Source organism: Xenopus tropicalis, chromosome 7 (genome assembly GCF_000004195.4).
Source record: "Xenopus tropicalis strain Nigerian chromosome 7, UCB_Xtro_10.0, whole genome shotgun sequence".
NCBI lineage: Eukaryota > Metazoa > Chordata > Amphibia > Anura > Pipidae > Xenopus > Xenopus tropicalis.
The window spans coordinates 70,313,981-70,337,333 of NC_030683.2; the positions used below are offsets into that span (position 1 = coordinate 70,313,981).

At 41.3% G+C, this 23,353-nt stretch overlaps 1 protein-coding gene across 1 annotated transcript; it reads left to right on the forward strand.

The window, feature by feature from the left end:
- Nucleotides 1-434: 434 nt before the first annotated feature.
- On the forward strand, nt 435-22,090 carry dcps (decapping enzyme, scavenger). The gene is made up of 6 exons (XM_002940637.5): nt 435-666; nt 1,497-1,665; nt 5,684-5,829; nt 7,084-7,197; nt 17,397-17,507; nt 21,765-22,090. Exons 1-6 carry the CDS (start codon nt 505-507, stop codon nt 22,029-22,031), a joined length of 969 nt encoding a protein of 322 aa, XP_002940683.1. The 5' UTR covers nt 435-504; the 3' UTR covers nt 22,032-22,090.
- The last annotated feature ends 1,263 nt before the right edge of the window (nt 22,091-23,353 follow it).

Below are 23,353 nucleotides of genomic sequence, written 5' to 3' on the forward strand. Positions count from 1 at the left end.
CTGTATGCTTGGGTTTAGTGCCTTCCTGGAAAAAAATCTTCACCCAAGGTTCAGCTTTCCTGTAGGATTTCACTCTTTTATACCCTATTACACTCTATTATACAGCATTTCCTCTACCTTTCTTTACCCTCTCAAGCCTTAGGGTTGGCTGCACACATCTGTAAACTAAATTTTTTTTTGCAGGAGAAAATAGTAAGAACCATGGGAATGACATGCATAATAACAGAGTGTGTGGAAAGGGGGCCAAACCAGTTAACTTCTGGAAAATCCAGAGGGAGTTGTAAGGGATGCTCAAGCACAAGGGCTTTATGTATGTGCCTCAGTTAAACCGTAAATACAATATACTAATATATTACACATCACAGTCTCTTCTAGTTGTCTCACAGTAGATGGCGCTGCATTAATCTCTCTGTTGGCCTCTGGCGGAGACTCGTCTGTGCTACAGGAAGTGCACTTAGTTTTGCGTTTCATTTGGCACATGCGCTTTTTAATCGCTAAACTACAATGGCACATACCGGGGAAAAAAGGAAGCGGAGTGATGAAAAGAACAATGGGAACGGCAGCACCAATGCAGAGGGGACTTTGCAGCACCCTCTCTCTGGATTTGAGCTGAAGGCAGTACTTAGGGAATCAGCACGGGATAAAACAATCTTCCTACACGGAAAGGTAACAAGAAGGGACTAGAAGCAGAAGGTACTATTTGCTTTAATTGGCATGTGCAATGTTGAAAAACAAAACCCCTCTGCTCTTAATGGGTGGCTGCAAAGGCACAGGAGTTGGACTGTAAAGGGGAGGGAGGGCTGGTACTGGAGCTTTGTAACATTCCCTCCTCTCTGCATGTTACTGAGTGGTTTACTGTTATTTGCTTGCAATGTTTAACTAAAGTGCTGAAAAGCAGAACAATACTGGTACCCTCTGTTTTGTACTTGTAATTAAACTAACTAACTAAAGTTGAAGTCACTGGGGATGGCAAATGTTAGGCACCCCCAGTAATTATAGCCTCTTACCTGGTGCCCCAGGCTGGAGCATCTCTTAGCAGAATAGTGCACTGGCTGGGGCATTTCTGTAGAAGTTCATCCATCGGCATCTTTTTCCTTTCCTCTCTTCTTTGCTCTGGGTGCCCAGAATGGAACAAAGAGAAGACAGAAGAATCTAAAGAAGAAGGCAATTAACTTTTGGGGTATCAGGTAAGCAGTTATAACCACTGAGGAGTGCCTAACATTTGGTACCCTTCCCCCCCCAGTGATTTCTACTTTAGTTCTCCTTTAAACTATTTACTGGAAATGTTGTCTTCCAGCATTTCAGGCTTCAGGTACTGTGAATTATTTCTGCTAAAACACATGTAAAGGCAGTTATCAGTATTGTCTCTTTTGTAGGTTTAAATGCTGGGAGTTTCCCTAAACCTTCTTTGAAGTAAAGCAGATGCTCAGAATAGTAAAATCATTTTTTAGACAATAAGCTACTACATAAAGCTATAATAATTTATGTTTTAATAGGTAACCAGTGGCAATGAGAACTGTGATGATGCAGTCATTATCTTGGAGAAAACTCCATTTCAAACGGACACAGTCTCCAGCCTTCTCAAAAATGATCCAGAGCTCAAGCTTCAGTTTAAGAATGATATCTATGGTGTATATCAGTTAAGCCCACCTGCTGAGCTTAATGGTATGTCTAAACCCGGCTCGGAGGATGAATGTTATAGCCTATGCTTTTTGCTGCAATGTTTCATGTACCTGTGCCCTTGTAAAGTGGTGCTTGAAAGTTTGTGAACCCTTTTGAAATTTGAATATTCCTTCAATTGCGCCCAATCAAAATCTTTAAACCTGGGCGATCGACGAGACGACCAATATCCACAGCCTTTTGCGATATCGGTCTCCTCTTCGAGCCACCATAAACACACTGAATATTGTACAAGAAGAGGTTTTGTACGATAATATTGCCTATCAACACATAAATCCAAATGTTAATGGAGCCTTATTCTGCCTGTGAAACATGGTTGCAGCAGTATCATGGATTGGTCCTACTTTGCTGCCTTTGAACCAAGATGACTTGCCATTGTTAACATGCTTTTTACTTGAACTTAAGCTTAAGAGAAACTGAGTGATGCAGCTAGACTCTACCAATGAATACTTAAAACAGAAGAAAGTTAATATTTTGTAATTGGTGAAAGCCCTATAGAAATTTGTGGATCTGAAAGTGGCCAGTTCTTACAAGGAAGCCCAGCAACATACTCATGTTGAAGCTGTTTTTGTAAGGAGAAATAGGCTAAAATCCTTCCGAGCTGATGTTAACTGATCATCAATTACCGGAAGATTTAGTTGCAGTTATTGTTGCCCTATGGTGCACACCAGTTACTAAAACTAAAAGGTTCACATACATTTGCTACATACACATGTAGCTTTGGATTATTTGAGGCATGATGTCTTTGACTCATTTGTTTAATTCTCGTCTAGGTACAGCTTTAGGTCATATTTATGCAGAAATATTATATTTTAAAGGAGGTCACAATATTTTAGCCATAGGGTATGTTGTTTAGATTTTGAGACTGCCACATGACATGCAGGGGAAAAGGCAGAGGGGGAGAGTTACAGAAATTAAATCTACAGATGGTTAGTTGCATCTCAGGACCCTTGATTTTACAAGGTCTTATCTATTAAGAAAGATACATGTATCTTTGTATCTCTGTATACTCCAAACATCTAGCATTTCGCCCACTTTTTTTTTTTTTTTTTTACCCCAGCCTAAAAATGTGTTAATAAACCCAAAATCTGCTCCTACTGTTCCACTGTTGCCAATAGTAAGCACATCAGAACAGCAGCACTAGTGATTTTGGATCAATTCTTACCTAAAAAGCTCTCTATTAGATAAAGGCAGTTAATTTTGGTATTATGGTATTCGGTCCTGTTTTGGGAGATGTAATTTATTTTACAATGATTTCAGCCTCTTTCCTCAGATCTCATGTCTATACCGTATATTTGACTAGTGTGCTTGACAGTCACTTGTCTTTTTTACAAAGGTATTGTGCATATTATATTTGTATATATACAACTAGCTTATGACATGAGATGTACCCATATAGATCTGTATATAGATCTGTTGTAAGTGGTTGGAATTACTTGTTTGTCAAAAGACTGGATAATATATGTACATAAACCACTAATAGATAAATAATTTTCTTTACTATAATCTAGAAGTCTAGAATTTTTATATTAGGCAGAATCTATTATTCTTATACTTATTTATTTTAATTAGTTACTTGAAATACTTGTGTGTTAAACTTGCTTTTTGCCTCTTGTTTCAATGTGTCTTTGTAACAGTCACAAAGTCAGAGTCATGTTGAGAGAATGGTTCTGAGAATGGCGTAGGACAACACATGAGGAGTAAAGAAAAAATTAAGAAGGAGATTGTTTGTTTGTTTGTTTTTTTTTCGTGCTGGCCAGCAAAGGTAGAAAAGACAGAAAGCAAAAAAAGTGCTATCCTGCACAGAAATATCAGAAAATGATATTTAAGCATATGTCAGTCTTTTTTTTTTGTTATTTGTTTTATATAAACGGGGTCCTTGTGAGGCAGATAATTAGATTACCAGTGCACAGATAAACCCACAGTTACAATAAAGGGGGAATGGAGGGGTTGTATGTTGTTAATCTATCTACCTCACAAGGATAGTGTCATGATTTTTATGGTATTCTTTTTATTTCTAAATTACACTGTTTTCATAGCAAATAATTCACTCTGCCATTTAATATTTTATTCTTGAACCAACAAATGTATTTTTTTTAGTTGTAATATTGGTGTGTAGGCAGCCATCTCAGTGCATTTTGCCTGAGTGAGCTTTCAGAAGGTGCTGTACATTAGAACTGCTTTCAGGTAACTTATTGTTTCTCTTACTCCCATGTAACTGGAGGAGTCACAAACCGGATTGGCTGCTGTGGGGGAAAGGGAGGGTGTTGATATTTCTCCAACTTGCAGCTCATTAGTAAAGTGTGACTGAAGTTTATCAGAGCACAGGTCACATGGTTGTGGCACCCTGTGAAACAAAGAATATGACAAGCCCTAGGTGAAATCCCAAAAATAAATATAAAAAAAAACCTATTTGTTTTTGAAAAATGGAATTCAATGCAGGATTCTGCTGGAGAAGCTCTATTAACTGATGGGTTTTGAAAAAACATATTTTGCCATGACAGTATTTCTTTAAGAAATTACAAATAACAATACACACTTCTCACCATGAGATGGCAACACTTGCATTAGAAAAAAAAATTGTAGGAATGATTTCTCTGTGAAGTTTGTACTGTACCATAATAATCCGTATCATAGTGTAATTACAGTGGCATCAATGCTTAGGTGGGAAAATCTGACTAAATGGTAGCCCACAAAGATCTGAAATTCTTGGCATTATGTATGCATTCAACAGTTTTTTTTTTTTTTTTTAGCAACCCATAAAGAAAACCAAAGTTGTACTGGACAACTTTAATTATTTTGTTCTCTTCGGTGCTATTAAAGGAGATCTAAACTTAAGATCACTGGGTGTGATTATAATCAGTTACCTAATACCCTGGACTGGTGCTCCTGTTTGGGGTATTTCTGTAAAAGTTCATTTGGTGCAGTCTTCAGCCTTTCTCAAGGCTGGCCAAGTGCATGTGCAGTAGAGTAAAAACGCTTTTTGCATCAATATTTGGCTTTAACTGTACAGTACATGCACCTGCCCGGACTGGAACAAAGAGAAGATGAAAGGACCTGAAGAAGATGGTGACCAGGACCTTCTACAGATATATCCTGGCCGGTTGCAGTTAGAAAAAGAGCACTGACCCAGGGTGTCAGGTAAGTTTTTACAATCATTAGGGGGTGCCTGATGTTTTGGCACCCCCAGTGATTATACCTGTAGTTCTCCTTTAAATGAAAATGCTTCCTTTTTATGTATTGCATTTTGTGAGGGGGTTGCATTCTGTAATTAGATACTGGCCCCTTTAGCAGTGAAAAGAGATGATCTCAGTTGAAGAGAACGATGTTTACTACTTGCACAAAGCTTGGTCTGTATCCAATCAGCAAACGTGGCACTCGGAGGATGCTGAGTTTAATTGGGTCCATACTGTGTGTGTTTAAAAGCTAGTTTCAGCCAGGCAATGTGAGAAACACAATAAAGCAAGCTATTTAGAATAGCTTTCTCATTCTCTCAATTTACTAGGTGCCAACCATGATAGCTAATGCATTGTCTTGTTGCCATGAAATAACTTGAAGAATAATCATGGTGGAATGGAAGTTATGATTATTGACATACATTTATAAAACACCAACATATTCTGCAGCACTAAATAATAAATGGGTGTATACATTTAACATACAGGTTATAGTGGAAATACAAACAATAACCAATACAGGAGGTAACGAGTACTCTGCCTAAAATAGCTTTTGAGCAATGTATTTAGTATTTATGATTAATAAATGTCAGTTTATTGGTCAGTGTACAAAATCACCCTCAGGAGTGTTAGAGCTTTGAAACCTGTGTATTTTTCATACAGTCTTTATGTTTGACAGAAGTGATGTCTCGGTTGCAAGAAATAATTTTACGTTTGGTTGACCGCAAATGCCTTGGCATCTTGTTTAAGGCTGTTTTTATAAAATATTACTAAATGGTATATGGTATATAAAGCTGATCTGTATTTCTTTTTATTTTTGTACCTAGAGATTAAAACCACAGTTATCTGCCCAGCATCAGAAAAGCATATTAAAAAGTATCTACAACAAGAAGTTTACTTGCTTCATGAAACGGAAGATGATTATAAAGCAATCACCTTGCCATACATAGAGTCTCAGAGCTTTAGCATCCAGGTAATCTAGGCCATAAAATAGTGAGAGAGGTTATGATCTGTATTCTAGTCTGAAAACATATCTGTCCACTATCCAATAGCCATTGAATAAATTGCCTTCCTACATTTCAACCAATTGGAAGGAATTAATTTTTCAATAGGGTCCTGTAGTGTTACTAGCCTGCTTCTTTTTTTTCTAAACCAGACAGTATTTAATCTATTTTAATGTTAAGTGATTAAGTAACTTTAAAATCAGTATAATATCTTTGACTAGGCGGTGCTGTAGTTTAAAATATTTTGTTATTGAATCCACAAAGCAAAAATGATTTGATCTGCCTAATGGTAGGGTTATGGTACCTTCTCTCCTGGCAAAAAGGCCATCCATCAAAATCTGCGATAAATCAGATTTATCGAAAGTCAGAGTTCACTGTTTGGGAATGGAAAGTGGATAAGTTTTTTTTGTGCTGAGCCCTTATCTCACACTCTGATAAATCTGCCCCTTAGCCAAAAGCCTCAAGCAATCTTAAAGAAAACTCATGAGGGGTTTTGAACTGAAAGGCTTGAGCAATCATAAATTGGTCCCCCAGATCCTGCTGAATCTGGCAGAAAAGGCTCTGATTAAGTTGAATCCTGAACCAAATCCAGGAATTGGTGCATACCTGGAAGATATTCTAAATCTAAAACTTTTTTTCCTGAATACGTTGAACAGTAAATGGTAGAACATTACCACAGTATACCCTCTTGTTTTTTTCCCATTATCGGCTTTGCGCTTTGAGGGCTACTTCTGGCTTCCCCATTAAGTCCAGTAGGAAGCAACCCACAGTGTTCTGAGTGCCGCTTTTAGTTAATAGACCTAGTGAAACATGCCATTAAAACATGCAGCCCTGTTAAAGAGATAATGACACCAGAAAGTAAATCTTTTTTCACATCTATCATAACATTAATTATAATTTTGCCATAAAAATATCTGCCTGATGCATTTACATTACCTGTCTGATCCCCTGTGTTCCCCTATTAGGGGGCGGCCATATTTGTCTGTTAGCATTAGAAGCTATAACTGATAGGTTGGGAAGGGACAGTCAGGTTGGCAAAACAGTCAGGTTTAGGAACTTCAAGTAACAATTACTTACAAAACCAAACCTGTCAGCGAAAAACAGTCAACACGACCTATAGGTAACTTTTTATGTAGATTCATATTTTGAAAAGTAGTTTTTTCGTGTCAGTATCACTTTAAGTACTTTCTTTTAGAATATCTATTGAATGCCTTCTTTTACAGTGGGTCTACAATATTCTGGAGAAGAAAGCTGAGGCCGAACGAATCGTATATGAGAACCCAGATCCTGCTAATGGATTTGTTCTTATCCCTGATTTCAAGTGGAATCAAAAGCAGGTTAGTGACATAAGAAGAATTCATCCAACTTTATTACTGATGTGCAGATCTGTGGGAAAGCACATTGTGAAACAGTGGCAGTATTGTTCAGTATACTCATTGATTTGTGCTCCTATGTTTACCTTATATGTGAAATGCATCTTACCAATGAGAACACATCATATGTTTTAAAATACTTAAAATATGTATGTTTTATATTACAGATATGGTATTTATTGACTGGTAACCTGTTACATGCTTCATTTTATACTTCTTTTCTTTATCATCTTTAACATTGAGATGTCTTGTACTAGATGTTAACACATTTGTCTATCCACCTTAGCACCAAGTTTTGTCTGTCATGATAAGGTGCTTTTTATCTGGGTTCTAGGCAGATGTCTTATAATGACTTCATTTGTATTTAAAAGAATATTGCTTCTGGGATGCTTTTAAATATGTGAATAGGCTGCTATTTTGACATGAGTTTATTCAATTGGGCTTATGTAGAAAAGGTGCATAAAGACTATCTGAACGTCCAGCAATAAATATAAAGTATTTTTTTTTACACAGACCTAATTCCACAGATTTAGAGGAAGTCATGTTACTTGTAAGAAGATTCCCCACCCCCAGGCTAACAGTATAATGCACCCCTTACACTTTTCCATTGTGTAGGGATGGATTCTAGGAGTTCTCTGCTTTCCATAGTGGGTGGTGCCCAGATTCAGTTGAGTGCAGAATCCCAGAATCCAGCACTTCACAATGGAACAATTTAAAGGAAAACTATACCCCCAAACAATATAGGTCTCTATAAAAATAGATTGCATAAACAAGCTCATATGTAAAACCCTGCTTCATCTAAATAAACCATTTTTATAAAAATATACTTTTTAAAGGAGACATATCCTATAAAAATTAAGAATGTACCAGTGAATTATACTCCTCTAGATATAGAAGGATTGTGCTTAAAAAAGTTGTGTTTCTGACTTATTTATTGAGAAATTCCACAAAAACCCCACTAGCCCCACCCATCTGTTCCACTTCCTGCTGGCTGAATTCTCTGGATGAGCTGGGGAGCCGGCGGCCCTCCGTATCCTGCACTGTAGGATAGGAACCAATCAGCAGCTAGGCTGACCTGATAGGGAACTGAAGCCTGTCTGTGCTTGTGAGAGTGCAGGGCTGTGATTGGCTCTCCCCTTCTTACTGTGCTTCTGGCATGGACCGTTAGGACACGCCCACTCTTCATTTCACACTGGACGGAGAAGTGATAGGATCTATAGGGAGCTCCAACAAAGGGGCCATTTTTACAGATAGGATTAATTTTTAGCCCAAAGTGAAACCAGCACCGGATATTATTCATAATTGCCTACAGGGTTAGGGGTTTTCCTATTCATCCAATATGTCTCCTTTAAGTAGTATGTGCTAATGGGCAATAGAAAATTGTCATTTTAAGAATTAAGGGCCGCCTCTTGGGATCATAGGATCCACAGTGCACACACACAAGCCAAGGTACACATGCATGCTAGGCCCCATCAGCCAATTAATGGATAGAGTTTTGCCTTTGGCTTCCACACTTCTTCCTGTTACAATTAGAGCTGCATTATTTCCTGTCATGTGATCTCTGAGGGAGCATACAGCCCATCACTAATTGGTTGATCAAGGCAAAGGATATAAAAGGGCAATATTTACTGATATATATAACCATTGAAACAGAATACCGCACTCACAGGACTTAGTGAAAAAATACAATGAATTGTGAAAAACGTCTGTCTAACGTTTCGGCCGTGTCCACAGCCTTTCTCAAAGTCAAGAGAAAGGCTGTGGACATGACCGAAACGTTAGACACACGTTTTTCACAATAAACTTCATTGTATTTTTTCACTAAGTCCTGTGAGTGCGGTATTCTGTTTCAATGGTTACATTTGTACTTGTGTATACTGCACCCAGCCATTTTGGTTATCAGATCTGAGTGCCTGCTTCCTACCAGTTCTATTACTGATACATATATATATATTCCAGTTTGGCGAGATTCTTTAATAGGTCATTTATAAGCCGAGGTACCTAATTTTACCTTAGAAAACTGGAGAAACTTAATGACTCGAGTATAAGCCTAGGGGAAATGCAGCCGCTACTGCTAAGTTTTTTTTTTAACTGTCAGGCAAGTTTGGGAAGGCTAAGGAAGCTGCCATACTAATGATAGTAATGGTAAGATGGAAATCCAAGCAACTGGCAAGCTTTGGTAAATTCTGTTTTTCTGCCCCAATGTCCTGCTGACGGTACCATATATGCGGATTCCCAAATCAGTGCCTGCTGTCTCTTTTCATTGGCTTGGCCTGTGAGTAAAGCACATTGTGTTCTGCATGTGAGCCACTGAGCGACAGCATTGTGTGCTAGAAAATATTGGCCTCTGTTCTCATAACATAGCTATAACAGTTAACTTACTCCTTGTCCATCAGCCTGCTGTAAAGATTTTCCATATGATATCCTCAGACGCAGCCGCGCTGTGTGCGCTCCCATCATGTTTGTGCACTGTATGCCCTTCATTGGAACAAAGCCAGTGAACACGCGAGTGCGAAGCCAGCAGCCGCGCTGTGTGCGCTCCCACATCATGTTTGCGTGCTGTATGCCCTGAATTTGCACGAAGCCAGCGAGCGAGCAAGCAAGTGCTTACCCAGCACTACGAGTGCAAAGCCAGCAGCCACGCTGTGTGCGCTCCCACATCATGTTTGCGTGCTGTATGCCCTGAATTTGCACAAAGCCAACGGGCGAGCAAGTGCTTACCCAGCGAGCTGCGTTCTTCCACGGGGGTGGGGGTGCGCAGCAAATTACATCTTCAAATATATACTCGAGTATAAGCCAAGGGTGACTTTTTCAGCACATTTTTGGTGCTGAAAAACTCGGCTTATACTCGAGTATATACGGTAATGTCTAATGTAGTATGTGCTTAATGTGCCTGCTACTCACAATTGCTGTATCCAACAAAATGAGTGTATTGTTTCCCTTAGTGTGGCAGCTCATCTCATGCTCATCGATTACTTACAACCTTCCTGTTTGAAAAGAGAATATGATACCTCAATTAGTAAAGCACAGAAAAGGGAAAGATGATTAACTTGCAAACAAGATTAAAGCTGCTTTTAGCCATGATTAAGAAGTAATTTACTATGGAAATTTGAAAGAAAAATGACTCGTTGTTAGACTAGCAATCACTCAGCAGTGATTAAACAAAGATGGAAGGAACCAGCTTTGAGGTTTCAGATGAAACTGAAATTCGCAAGTGAATGTAGAGCTAAAAAGTCTCAGGCAATGCTCCCCTATTTTAGCCATGCCTATTCAGCAGCCACAAATGATCATTGTCATATCAGCATAGTATTTCCCTGGCATGTCCAGGGTTAAACCTAGAAACATTTAGCTTTTTGTCCAAAATACACTCTTAATTGATAAAATATACAACAAGGGACTGTGGAAGGTGACAAATTCATCAAACTCATCAGACAATGCGGGGGCCAGCCATTTGGAGGCAGGAAGCTGGGGGCCTTTGTGGGGAGAGGTCTAAGGGAAGTGCGGGTAACCAATGAAATTACTGTAAATGTGTTGTTGGGGAATGATTTCGGTTGCATGCTAACTGCTTTTGTGCCTTATGACCAGGTCTCACTAGGTCCAGCCGTGCTGGAGTGGGACCACTCACCTCAATCAGTAACTGCCACCGGTAAGGTACGGAGAGATAGCTGGGAGGGAGGACTGGAAGACAGGAGAGAGTGTCAAACAGTGCCTTAACCAGCAGTGTCCCAAAGTGGGGGTAAGGAGGGAGAGGGGGAGGAGCGGTTTCCCCTAGGAATCTCCCTGGTGCAGTCAGGTAGTTTACCTGCAGTGAGGGATGAACAACATGGGATCCCTGATCCTGTACCCAAACTGCCTGAGGTCTTGAGTGGGTGTCAGCAGATAGGCCAATCTCAGGAGTCAGTGCAGGAGTATGGGGGACAGGTGGTTAGGACTCAGAGTAGGGTCCCAGTAGGTAGTGCCACTCAGACTGAGGTCAAGGATGGTAGCTGGGAGCCAGGTATAGCTCCAGTGCCAGAACCAGTACTGGGAGGGGGGCTGGTAGTCAGAGTCAAGGAAGGATTGCTGATAGTACCGGTTGCCCCTAAGGCAGCTACTAACCAGAGGGCGTGCCCAGAGGTGCAGGGTATGTGGGTGGAACCCAGCAGTTTATGTCAGTCTTGGACTGAGCAGGTCAGTGCCAGACAAAGTGGGCATAAACTGGGTGGAAGGCGGCCAAACAGTGTGGGCTCAATTTTCCAAACTCTTCTCTCAGGAGGACACAAAAGATAACTCGGTAACTTACATAGGGTTTTGTTTTAAATGCACTGTTTACCTTTGTAATATTAAATATAAAATTTAATAAGTTCTGTCCTTGGCTCTAAGACCTTGTTTACATGTGAATTAATATTCACATGTAAACAAGGTCTTAGAGCCAAGGACAGAACTTATTAAATTTTATATTTAATATTAGAAAAGTAATGTGTGTATGTGTTGAGCAAGTTCTGTTTACATGGTAATTAACTAGTTGACTGCTAGCAGGAGAGTGTGTTTGTAAATTAACCCTTTGGCTGCTAGAGTACTGTTGAATTAGTTGAAACTAATCCTAACTACCGTAAGAAAGCTTGTGTGATATATTTGTGTTTTAGGTATCTATGGCCTGTTAAGGATAGATGGTGGCAGCGAATAGCTTTTTGGGGTGGTGGTGTGTTAGTCTAACCTGTGGGAAAGGTGACTGAGTGTAACCCCTTGGTTCCCCGTCCCGGTGTCATGTGCACCTGAGAGTGACGTGTTCCTGACAAATTGGTGGCAGCGCAAGGAACAGCTGGCCAGACTCTGTGAACAGAGAGGGATTGCCGTGGCAGACCAGACCAAGGAATGGCTCATTGCAACTCTGATCAAATGTGACCAGGAGTCCAGTACTGACCAGGAGGGCCAAAGAAGGAACATTGCCATTGGGCAATACCACTCTGAGGACAGCAGCAGCACCAGGTCTCAGGGGTACAGAAGCATCTCTGCAGCTTATTCTGCAACACCAGCAGGCAGAGGCAGCAACAGCAGAACACCAAGCAGAGATGGTACAACAGCTTGTTCTTGACCGTGAGCCCACAATGGCAGATCAAACAGCACAGATTGTAGACACATATAGTCCTAACAGATGGCCATACAGGAAGGGACCTTCTCTACAGCGATCACCAAGCAGGAATGAGCATTACACTGGGGGTACAGCACCTCATGCCAAGACCAGTGAAAGTCCTTTGTTTGGGGGAGCTAGTGCCAACAAAGGTCCTGGAGATTCCCGCAGATGTTTTCCAGGCAACCAGGTGGGCCATGTGAGGGTTGCCTGCCCAGAACAGAAGGAACCAAGCCCACCTGTACAGCCTGTGGTAATGTTTGTGTCTGCTAAAACAGAGAATCCATCTCACCATATGCAATCGGTGATTGTGGGTGGCAAAGTAACTTGGGAACTAAAGAACTCAGGGGCTAATTCTTCTCTGGTTTACTTGGATTGGGGTGTGGGGAGAGGTCTAAGGGAAGTGGAGGTAACCAATGAAATTCCTGTAAATGTGTTGTTGGGGAATGATTTGGGTTGCATGCTAACTGCTTTTGTGCCTTATGACCAGGTCTCACTAGGTCCAGCCACACTGGAGTGTGACAACTCACCTCAATCAGTAGCTGCCACCGGTAACATACGGAGAGATAGCTGGGAGGGAGGACTGGAAGACAGGAGAGAGTGTCAAACAGTGCCTGAACAGCAGTGTCCCAAAGTGGGGGTAAGCAGGGAGAGGGGGAGGAGAGGTTTCCCCTAGGTCTCCCTGGTGCAGTCAGGTAGTTTACCTGCAGTGAGGGATAAAAAACATGGGATCCCCGATCCTGTACCCAAACTGCTTGAGGTCTTGAGTGGGGGTCAGCAGATAGGCCAATCTCGGGAGTGCAGGAGTATGGGGGACAGGTGGTTAGGACTCAGAGTAGGGTCCCAGTAGGTAGTGCCACTCAGACTGAGGTCAAGGATGGTAGCTGGGAGCCAGGTATAGCTCCAGTGCCAGAACCAGTACTAGGAGGGGGGCTGGTAGTCAGAGTCAAGGAAGGATTGCTGATAGTACCGGTTGCCCCTAAGGCAGCTACTAACCAGAGGGCGTGCCCAGAGGTGCAGGGTATGTGGGTGGAACCCAGCAGTTTATGTCAGTCTTGGACTGAGCAGGTCAGTGCCAGACCAAGTGGGCATAAACTGGGTGGAAGGCGGCCAAACTGTGGGCTCAATTTTCCAAACTCTTCTCTCAGGAGGACACAAAAGATAACTCGGTAACTTACATAGGGTTTTGTTTTAAATGCACTGTTTACCTTTGTAATATTAAATATAAAATTTAATAAGTTCTGTCCTTGGCTCTAAGACCTTGTTTATATAATATATAATATTCACATGTAAACAAGGTCTTAGAGCCAAGGACAGAACTTATTAAATTTTATATTTAATATTACAAAGGTAATGTGTGTGTGTGTTGAGTAGGGGGGGCAAGTTCTGTGCACATGGTAATTAACTAGTTGACTGCTAGCAGGAGAGTGTGGTTGTAAATTAACCCTTTGGCTGCTAGAGTACTGTTGAATTACTGAAACTAATCCTAACTACCGTAGGAAAGCTTGTGTGATATATTTGTGTATTAGGTATCTATCGCCTGTTAAGGATAGATGGTGTCAGCGAATAGCTATTTGGGGCGGTGGTGTGTTTGGGGGTGCTTGATGTTAGTCTAACCTGTGTGAAAGGTGACTGAGTGTAACCCCTTGGTTCCCCGTCCCGGTGTCATGTTTGTCTGAGAGTGGCGTGTTCCTGCCAATCATCTTACAAATTTTTTGTGTCTACACCGGGCAGCTACACAGTGCAGCAGACATGACCCCATGATGGGCATTCTAAACATTCCTAATGACCATATATCAGGTGAGAAGAATATAAAGTCTCTGTTTCCCAGGTTATTTTCAACTATGCCTTTTAATATATACATGGCTGAAGATGGCAGTGCATGAAAAGTGTACCTTTACATCAAAGTGCAGCCTTGTTCTGATCAGGGTTGGCTAAGGATTGCATACATACACTGATAGGGTCATCACCACGTGCTTAGCACCTTCACATCATGCCAGCTGTTATGTATGTTCCCAGCATTACTATACCATATACTGTAAGGCTTATTAGTGCATGCCAGTAGCAACAATTACACTTTAACCTCAAATGGTAGCATGTCTATAAAGCTGATGAACCCTTAGGCTTTGACTTATTAGTTATGTCTTTAGTCATGTCTATAAGACACAATAGGGGTCATTCATGATCCCATGGGGATGCAAGTACAAAAGCAATAGAGGGGCACAAGAGCACACATTTTAGTGCCCATTCTCTAAGTACTTGCCCCCCACCTGTGCTCTGCCCACCTCTATTGAATGGAGCGCTGCCTATTCTATTCAAGGCACAGTCCTATGGATATCTGCACACACCCACTAGAAAACCTAGATGTTACTGGGCTCCAAAGAAAATTTAATTTACGGTAAGTTGACCTATTCTACCAAGATATATTGCAATTTAATATATTAATAAATATTTTATTAATATTTACATATTAATAAATCAGTGAACTAATAATCACAGTTGCAACAGAGGGTGAAAGAAGGGGGATGTATACTGGGAATCTAATTATCTACCTTACAAGGACCAAACATTGAATAGCATCATTTTTTAGCTCAGGAAATAACAAAAAACATACCGTATATACTCGAGTATAAGCCGAGTTTTTCAGCACTAAAAATGTACTGTAAAAGTAAGCCTCGGTTTATACTCGCATATATACGGTAATTGCACTTAAACTAGAAGAAATACGCTCCTTGCGCGCACACCTTCCCCAGTGGACGACAATGGCGGCGTGCGCACGATTGAACTTGCCTGCTGTGCTGACGCCCCGTGCGGCCCGACACTGCACCGTCACCCCCCCCCCCCCCCGGGTACTACCTTGCCTTGCCAGCGAATGCGCCGTGCACAGGACATCGTGCACGGCGCGCTCATGCACCATTGAGGGGCACCCGTCCCCCCCTGGACGAACTTGCCTGCCGTGCGGAGGACATCGTGTGCGGCGCGTCGTGGCGCGTTGCTGCACCATTAAGCGAGTCTGATTGAGGAACCTGTGGGACAGGGGGGTAAGGCCAGTCTGTCATTCTGTTACAAGTTTTGGGTTCTGTTCTAAATAGAGGCCTACTCTCTGATGAGGTAACACCATTACATAAATACACTCTGTGCCTTAAACCTATGGCAAATACAATGAGGGGATTAGCTTGATTAACACCTTTACTGCTGGTGACAATAGTGCTCTGCAAAAAAAAAAGTAGTGTTCCTCCAAGCATGCTTAGCAACGGAGAGGTTGGGAAATCAATGTACACACGTGTGTTGCTAGCCAGCCAGTTGTTGTTATTGTTTTTAACTTGTGCCCTGTTATTATTTTGTCAAAAGTACCCACATGCAGTTCTTCTCAGGCTTATGTACAGTCACGAATGAAAAAATAAAAAAGAGAGAGAGATGTACTGGTCTCTATATTATGAGAGGTTTACATAACTTGCTAAGCTTTATGGCTAGTGGCACAGTAGTTGTTTTATCAAATTTATATAGAATAATTTTGTATTCATTGACGTGACATCCAGAACAGCAATTTACTGAATGCCATATTTAGTTATGGGATTAAAGATTTTGTATATATGGATGCTTTTCATGCATGCTGCACCATCTGCACCATTGAGGGGCATATACTCGAGTCAATAAGTTTTTCCAGTTTTCTTAGGTAAAATTAGGTACCTCGGCTTATATTCGGATTGGCTTATACTCGAGTATATACGGTAGTTTGTCATGATTAAAAAGGCATACTTTCCTTTTAAATAGTTATTTGAACTTCTGGTTGAGCTTTCTTACCACTTATTGTCCACCTGTCAATTACAGCTTTTTTTGCACTAATACTACACGTCTCATTTCTAGAATAGATAGATCTAAAAGGTTATAGAAGGAAATTCTAGACAGATTATGCAATATGATATAACTTTTTTCTGGAAAGTTTATTACATAGTTCTTCCCAGTTATTAAAATGAGCCCTGCTTTTTCTTGGTGATTCTTAAATCAAAGGCTATGGCATGTCAGTGTTCTGTCTGTAGGTTCTGTTTGTATAAATAAAAGGATTTGCTGGGGAAAAATGCTACCAATAATGTTTGAACTGCACATCTCCCAGGAATACCACATGCCGTGCATACTTAGCAAGATATACTGCCTCATTAACATACAAAGTAATGAATGCCCGAGGGTAGAGGAAGCTATTTTTATTTGTACGAATACTCTTCTCAGTTATTAGGTTTATTGCAATCAGCATGTAATATACTTCAGCTTTTTTGTGTGCAGAAAGGGTTACAATGCATTCCATAAAAATAACAGTGACCCCCCTTTTCCTGTAGCACAAGGGCACAATTACAATGATGGCTTATGGGACCAGTTTTAAAGACAGAGGAGAAAAATAAGAATTGCTTTAACTGCCTTCTACGTGCAAAGACAAGGCATGTTTTAGTACTTTCCAAAATTTGCCTGCACTATTACACGTGGCACGGATGTTTAAAAATAATACAGAAAAAACATGCCATGTTATTTAAAACAACAAATATATTTTTCCATTCTATGTGTTAGATGAACTATACCCTTGCTGTTCAGTAAAGTAGTTACAATTCTGTTATCTGACTCCCAAGACAGCTTAATTTACAAACGTCCTGACGCATTTCATGTGATTGCACATGTAATCATAAAAACCTTACTGCTGCATTGGAGTTCATGGAGTGCGAGCCAAAGTTATTTCTACAGGTTGGACTCTCCCCCTGCTGTGGGCTTGGGGTGCTGCACCCAGGCCACCAAATTGGATATTGTAAGTGACCTATCTGTTTTTAAAAAGTTACTGAGATAGCCTCAAGCTAAAGGTTTGGTGCATGGGCACCCAAAGCGAAGTAATAACTTGATGAGCTCAAAGGTTTGGTTAAAGCACTGTTACTAGAAAATAGATAAAATTGATTTTTACTAAGAATGTTATGGGGCTGTTTTTAGGTTTGAGCACCCAAATGATACAATTGTCTTATCTTTCTGAATTGACACTGTCGAATTATGGTAACATTAACTTTTATCTCATCAGGTAGAAGATCTATATTTAATTGCAATATGTCACCAGCGTGGCATCAGATCCCTGAGGGACCTAAACGCAGATCATCTTCCTTTATTAATGAACATCTTGGAAGAAGGAAAGGTGAGACTCTTAGGTTGCAAGATATGTCTGTTTTAATAACATCTTAAGTTATTCTTGGGAATGATGGAAATCAAGAAGATACAATCACTTCCTAATGACTTGACCCTGGCCGATTCTCGATTCCTATCCTTCCAGACCTTTTTGATATTTGACCACTTACTGATTTTCTAAACTATTACCTCTTTGCATGATACCATTTATCCTGCTTTTACTTATACCAATCAGCTGTTCACTTAGGGCAGATTTGCAACCCACATTTATTCCCACTTGGACTTGATACCTAACCATCAGCAGCATTACATACAATCATAACTACAAACCAAGGCCAGTCAATTAAACTTTTCAGGATAGTTAATTGTTTAGGCAGCAAAGGGAGGCTAAGATACATTGGCATAACCCGACAAAAATTAAGTTAACCCTATTGATATCATGCTCTCCATTTATATAAAGACAGTCACGTTTGTTAATGTGAAATGAAAATCACTTGCCAGCATTTTCTTCCTTTGTAATAGCAGGAGACAGAAATACATTGACTGCCCAGTGGCATTGACACAGAACATTTTTTGGGACCCCAAGCCATATTTTGTTGGGATGAACCTGGTGTTCAATTAGTCTTTACAGTGGCTTGTAGCTTAAGGGCGAGGGCACGACTAATCCGTGCGACGAAAATGCATCCCATAGAGCAGTGCTGTCCAACTGGCGGCCCGCCTCTGTGTGGCCCCCCACCTGTCTGGCTGCTTTGATGGCTTACTCTTGTGTAAACTTTAAATGGTATCAGTACTGTGATTAACTGCCCCCCCTGCATGGTTCTCACCTCAGATTCAGGCTGTAATCAGGCTGTATTGTTTAAAGGAGAAGGAAAGGCAAAATCTATTAAGCACACTATTAAAAAGTACTACTATTGCTGTGTAAAATCGCTATATTCCTGGCTTGCCTAATAAAAGATTTACAAAGATACACATGCTAGAACTTACATGCTTGTTTCAGTGAACGGCGCCGCCATCTTATCCAGCATGTCTGAATGGGCTGAAAAGTACAAGCCGGCTCCCTGCTCCTGTTAGAAAGTTTCTGCAGCTCCACAAATTCCCCCTCCATAAACAATCTCCCTGGCAGCAGCAGCCCACCCTCCCCCCTGCTTGTGAGGGAAAAAAAAAAAACGGAGCTCTCTGCTGTGCACTGAGCATGTCTGTGTCCTGGACAATCTGTGTTCAGTGAGACAGGAAGCTGCACAGGCTTAGAGCAGGTACTGTATTTACTGACAAGACTTTTCCATGTCAGAGCCAGATTAAGCAACAGCACGGTGAGTTCAGGAAATATGTTAAGGACTGTGTTAAGGCTAAGTTATTGAGCTCATGTTGTTTTTAGACTTTCCTTCTCCTTTAAATATGTAATCCCCTGTGTTGTTCACACCTTTTAATCTCTGCATTGTTCACCCCCTGCAGTGTTCACACCTCAGGCTCAGGCTGTAATTACCCCCATTGTTCCCCTGTTCACACCTCAGGAGCAGTAGAAACCCACAAATAATCCCTGCACACTACAAAAAGAACATATACTGAGGTGGTACTGCAATTAAAAAGTTTTTTAATATATAGTTATTGTGCAGACTGTAGGAGCAGTGCCAGCATTGTGTCACTGTAGGCTGCCTGTGTGTGCCATACACACAGGCAGCCTAGGGCAAGCAGAGTATGGCACACACAGGCAGGGTAGGGAAGGCAGAGTATGGCACACACAGGCAGAGTAGGGCAGGCAGAGTATAGCACACACAGGCCAAGTTTGGCACAAACCAGCCAAGAATGGCACACACAGTGAAAGTATGGCACACGCAGGCAGGGTAGGGAAGGCAGAGTATGGCACACACAGGCAGGGTAGGGCAGGCAGAGTATGGCGCACACACAGGCAGGGTAGGATAGGCAGAGTATGGCACACAGGCAGGGTAGGGTAGGCAGAGTATGGCACACAGGCAGGGTAGGGTAGGCAGAGTATGGCACACAGGCAGGGTAGGGTAGGCAGAGTATGGCACACAGGCAGGGTAGGGTTGGCAGAGTATGGCACACAGGCAGGGTAGGGCAGGCAGAGTATGGCACACACAGGCAGGGTAGGGAAGGCAGGGTATGGCACACACAAAGACAGGGTAGGGTAGGCAGAGTATGGCCACAGGCAGGGTAGGGCAGGCAGAGTATGGCACACACAGGCAGGGTAGGGCAGGCAGAGTATGGCAGGTTTTTGCTGTACTACAACCATTAATATGGGTATGGTCATGTGATAACATGGGTGTGGTTTCAAAAAGGGAAGTGGTCAAAACTGGCATCCATTATCGGCCCTCCACCAAGTAGGTCGGAAAAATTCCGGCCCTCGGTACAACAGAAGTTGGACAGCACTGCCATAGAGTATAAATGCAGCGGCGCAATTATACTCTGTGGGCTAAAAGTCGCTGCTAGTGGGTTAATTAAAAGTCGCAGCAACTAATCGGCCTGTGTATCTTCACGCTAAAGGAGAAGGAAAGGTCACTGGGGCTGCCGAACTGTTAAGCACCCCCCAGTGATTGTAATCATTTGCCTGATGCCCCCTGCTGGTGCTGCTGCACTGGCCCGGGATACCTGTGAGCGAGTGATAATCTTATCAATATAGATGCTGGGTAAGCAATTTTTTTATGCATTCTGTTAGATGGGCAATATTTATGGAGAGGCTTTCCTTGTCCTTTAAAGGAGGTATGATCACTGGGGGTTTCAAATGTTAGGAACCCCTCCAATTATTGTAATCACTTACCAGATAAGCCAAGCTGGTGCAGTTTTCTGTGGAAAGAGGCACCAGCCCGGCGTAACAGGTAAGTGATTCCAATCACTGGGGAGTGCCTAACATTTGGCACCCCCCCAGTGATTGTATCTTTCTTTCTTCTTTAAGAGCCTCAGGCTTATATTTTGCTATGAAAGGTAGTTCTGTTGGGCAATCATGGATGCACATAAGACATTTACTGAAACTGAAACAAAATCCATGATCGCCCAATGGGAACTACCATTGCTAAGTATGTTTTATTTTCAAAATCAAGTTGGAGGCATTCATCTGTTTTGTGTCAGTAAAGGAGAAGGAAAGGCTAATAAAGAGTCAATCTCAAGCTGCAGGCATACCTTCAGTTGTCTCAATAGTGCCCTTAAGTCTCCCCATATTTCACCTGTTCAGAAGATCAGAAGCCAAACAGGAAGAAAAAACGCTGAGCTGTGTAAAGAAAGTTCCCATAATGCCTCACTCCTGCACCAAGACCCAGACCAAGTGTACATGCTCAGTTTGTAAGACTATGAGTCAGCTTCATGCTGATTGGCTCAGATCCACATTCCTAAGTGGGAGTGAGTTCTTAACATTCTTGAGGGAGGGGGGAGCAGCAGAGAACAGAAAGCTGTGTGTCTATGGCACAGGAATTACAGATACAACTAATCTTTTTTCAGAGAAGTCAGTGCAGCGTTTCTGTGAGTGCTTATGGCTGTATTTACATACACCTTTCTGATAAAGCTTACTTAGTTTTTACCTTTCTTTCTCTAAGTAAATAATTCTCAATTTGCCTGGAGCTGCATATTTACATACCCTGCTTTTTAGATGGTGGAGTTATACATATACTGACAATAGCCGGTCTTTACCTGGTTCCTCTGCCCAACCCTCTTGCCCCAGTATGAAATGCTAAACTTGATATACTGTATGCATGCACTTATGCCTTAGTGGCACAGTTCCTTTAATCATTAGGATAACTGTGGAAGCCAGGTGTTATGCACAAGCCCTGAATTGCCATGTGTATATCATACCAGGCATTGCAAAGCAGCAAAGTATTCAGAGCTGACTGGAGAGACAGGTAAAGCCTTTCTGGCTGCACCACTGGCAGAACAAGTAAGAAACTTTCCCCACATGGAGAGGTAGTGCATATCAGGGCACTTTGCAGCTGGTAGGCTATTAGCTTCTATGCTATTTGTACTGTATCAGATACCGTTTAAAATTATTTGTTTTAATGACCATGTGTAATCCTATAGGCTATCTTACGTTATAAGATTTTAGCTTTTCTAATGGATTTAGAAAGGTGATCTTGATTGTTTATACTAAATTAGAACAACTCAGTAAATGTCACACAGATTAAGTACAATTATTTTTAGTTCCCCTTACAATGCAATTTTATTGCCTTCTAACAAGGTTCAGGATTTGGAATTGCTTTTATTCTTGTATGGGTTACCTTTTTTCTAACCAATATATCTTTTTTTTTCTTTTTGTTTCATGAAGGAAGCCATTTTAAAGCGTTATGGTATAACTGGAAATAAGCTTCGGATTTACTTGCATTACCAGCCATCATACTACCACCTGCATGTTCATTTTACAGTACTGGGGCACGATGCTCCAGGCTCCTCTGTGGAACGTGCTCACCTCCTTTGTGATGTCATCCAAAACATAGAGAGTAACCCACAATATTACCAGACACGAACCTTAACTTTTGCCCTGCGGGAAGATGAAGCCCTGCTGAAAAAGTTCAAAGAATTGAGAGATTTTTAGAATTTTTAGAACTATTTTGCATTCTCTTTTGTATTTTGTAATAAATTCATAAACCGGAAGCAAAGTTTGGCATTGTGTAGTACTTTCACTCTTCTGGTGTTATGCAGTTTAAAAGGATTGGGATATGGGCACACAATTCCTTTAAAGGAGAAGGAAAATAATTTTGGCATTTTACTGCTAATAGATTCGCCACTTTAGTGCCACCTATACATTCTGCAGAAAGCTTTACCATACCTTTACCATGCATGTAATATTTGAGAAAGACTTAAGGTGACCATACACATTAGGATCTGTTGGTTTTGCGAGGTCGCAAAGAGAGCGGATCTTCTCCCGATATCACCACCTACGGGTGAGCGATATCGGACGAATTTAGGATAATTGGGCGCAGTTGGTTCGGGGACCGCATTAACAAGCTGACTAAATTTTTTAACCTGCCCGATCAACATCTGGCCGATTTAAGGCCAGATGTCGGTTGGGCAGGCCCCCTCGTTGGTGCCCCTACACAGGGCGATAAGCAGCCGAATCGGTCTAAGGGACCTATATCGGCAGCTAGTATCGGCCCGTGTATGGCCACCTTTAGATTCCAGGTTATCAATTCCTAAAAACGAGCAAGCATTCTGCAATTTAACAGATCTTTTTTTCTCATTTGAGTATCCATTACATGGAGTCCCATTCATATTATTGGTAAATGGCAGATGAGTAATCCTGTTCAGAAAGAACATCAGTTTGGCCCATGAACACCTAGACAATGATGAAGACTTCTGGAACAATGTGCTGTGGACAGACGAGGCAAAAAAATAATATTTAGCTTAGTGTGAGTTTAATGTTTTAAGTTGATTGGAGTAGCAGAAGACATGTTTGGCAAATGCCAAAGACAGCATTTCACAAGATGAACCTGTTATGAACTTTAAAGCACGCTGGCGGAAATATTAGGATTTAGAATTGCATTTCTTCATTGTACCAAAGGGAGCTTGAGAATAATGTGAGACAAGACTGAAATTCAACCAAAAGTGAACCTTGCAACAAGACACCTGCATCAATGAGAATCATTGTACCATTGTGACTGAAACATTACACCTTTCAGTTTCAGTCAACACCTAACTGAATAAGTTCAATGGAACCATTATGATTGGATACCTGTGACTGTACTACTCTCAAGGGTTTAAATGCCGGGGAATTCCCTACCACTCATTTAAACTGAAGAAGCCACTTGAGTGGTGAAACGTTTTTGAGAAAATCAGAGTCCAAGTCAAGTCCAGTTGTTTTAGACTTAATTCTACTAGATACTGTGTATCATGACCTGGTTGTATGAGAATCTTCAT

Coding starts and splice junctions, on each gene's coding strand:
- dcps (XM_002940637.5), top strand. CDS start 505: ATGGCACATACCGGGGAAAAAAGGAAGCGGAGTGATGAAAAGAACAAT. Junction 1,666..5,683: donor CCCACCTGCTGAGCTTAATG/GTATGTCTAAAC, acceptor TTTTGTACCTAG/AGATTAAAACCACAGTTATC. Junction 17,508..21,764: donor ACATCTTGGAAGAAGGAAAG/GTGAGACTCTTA, acceptor TGTTTCATGAAG/GAAGCCATTTTAAAGCGTTA.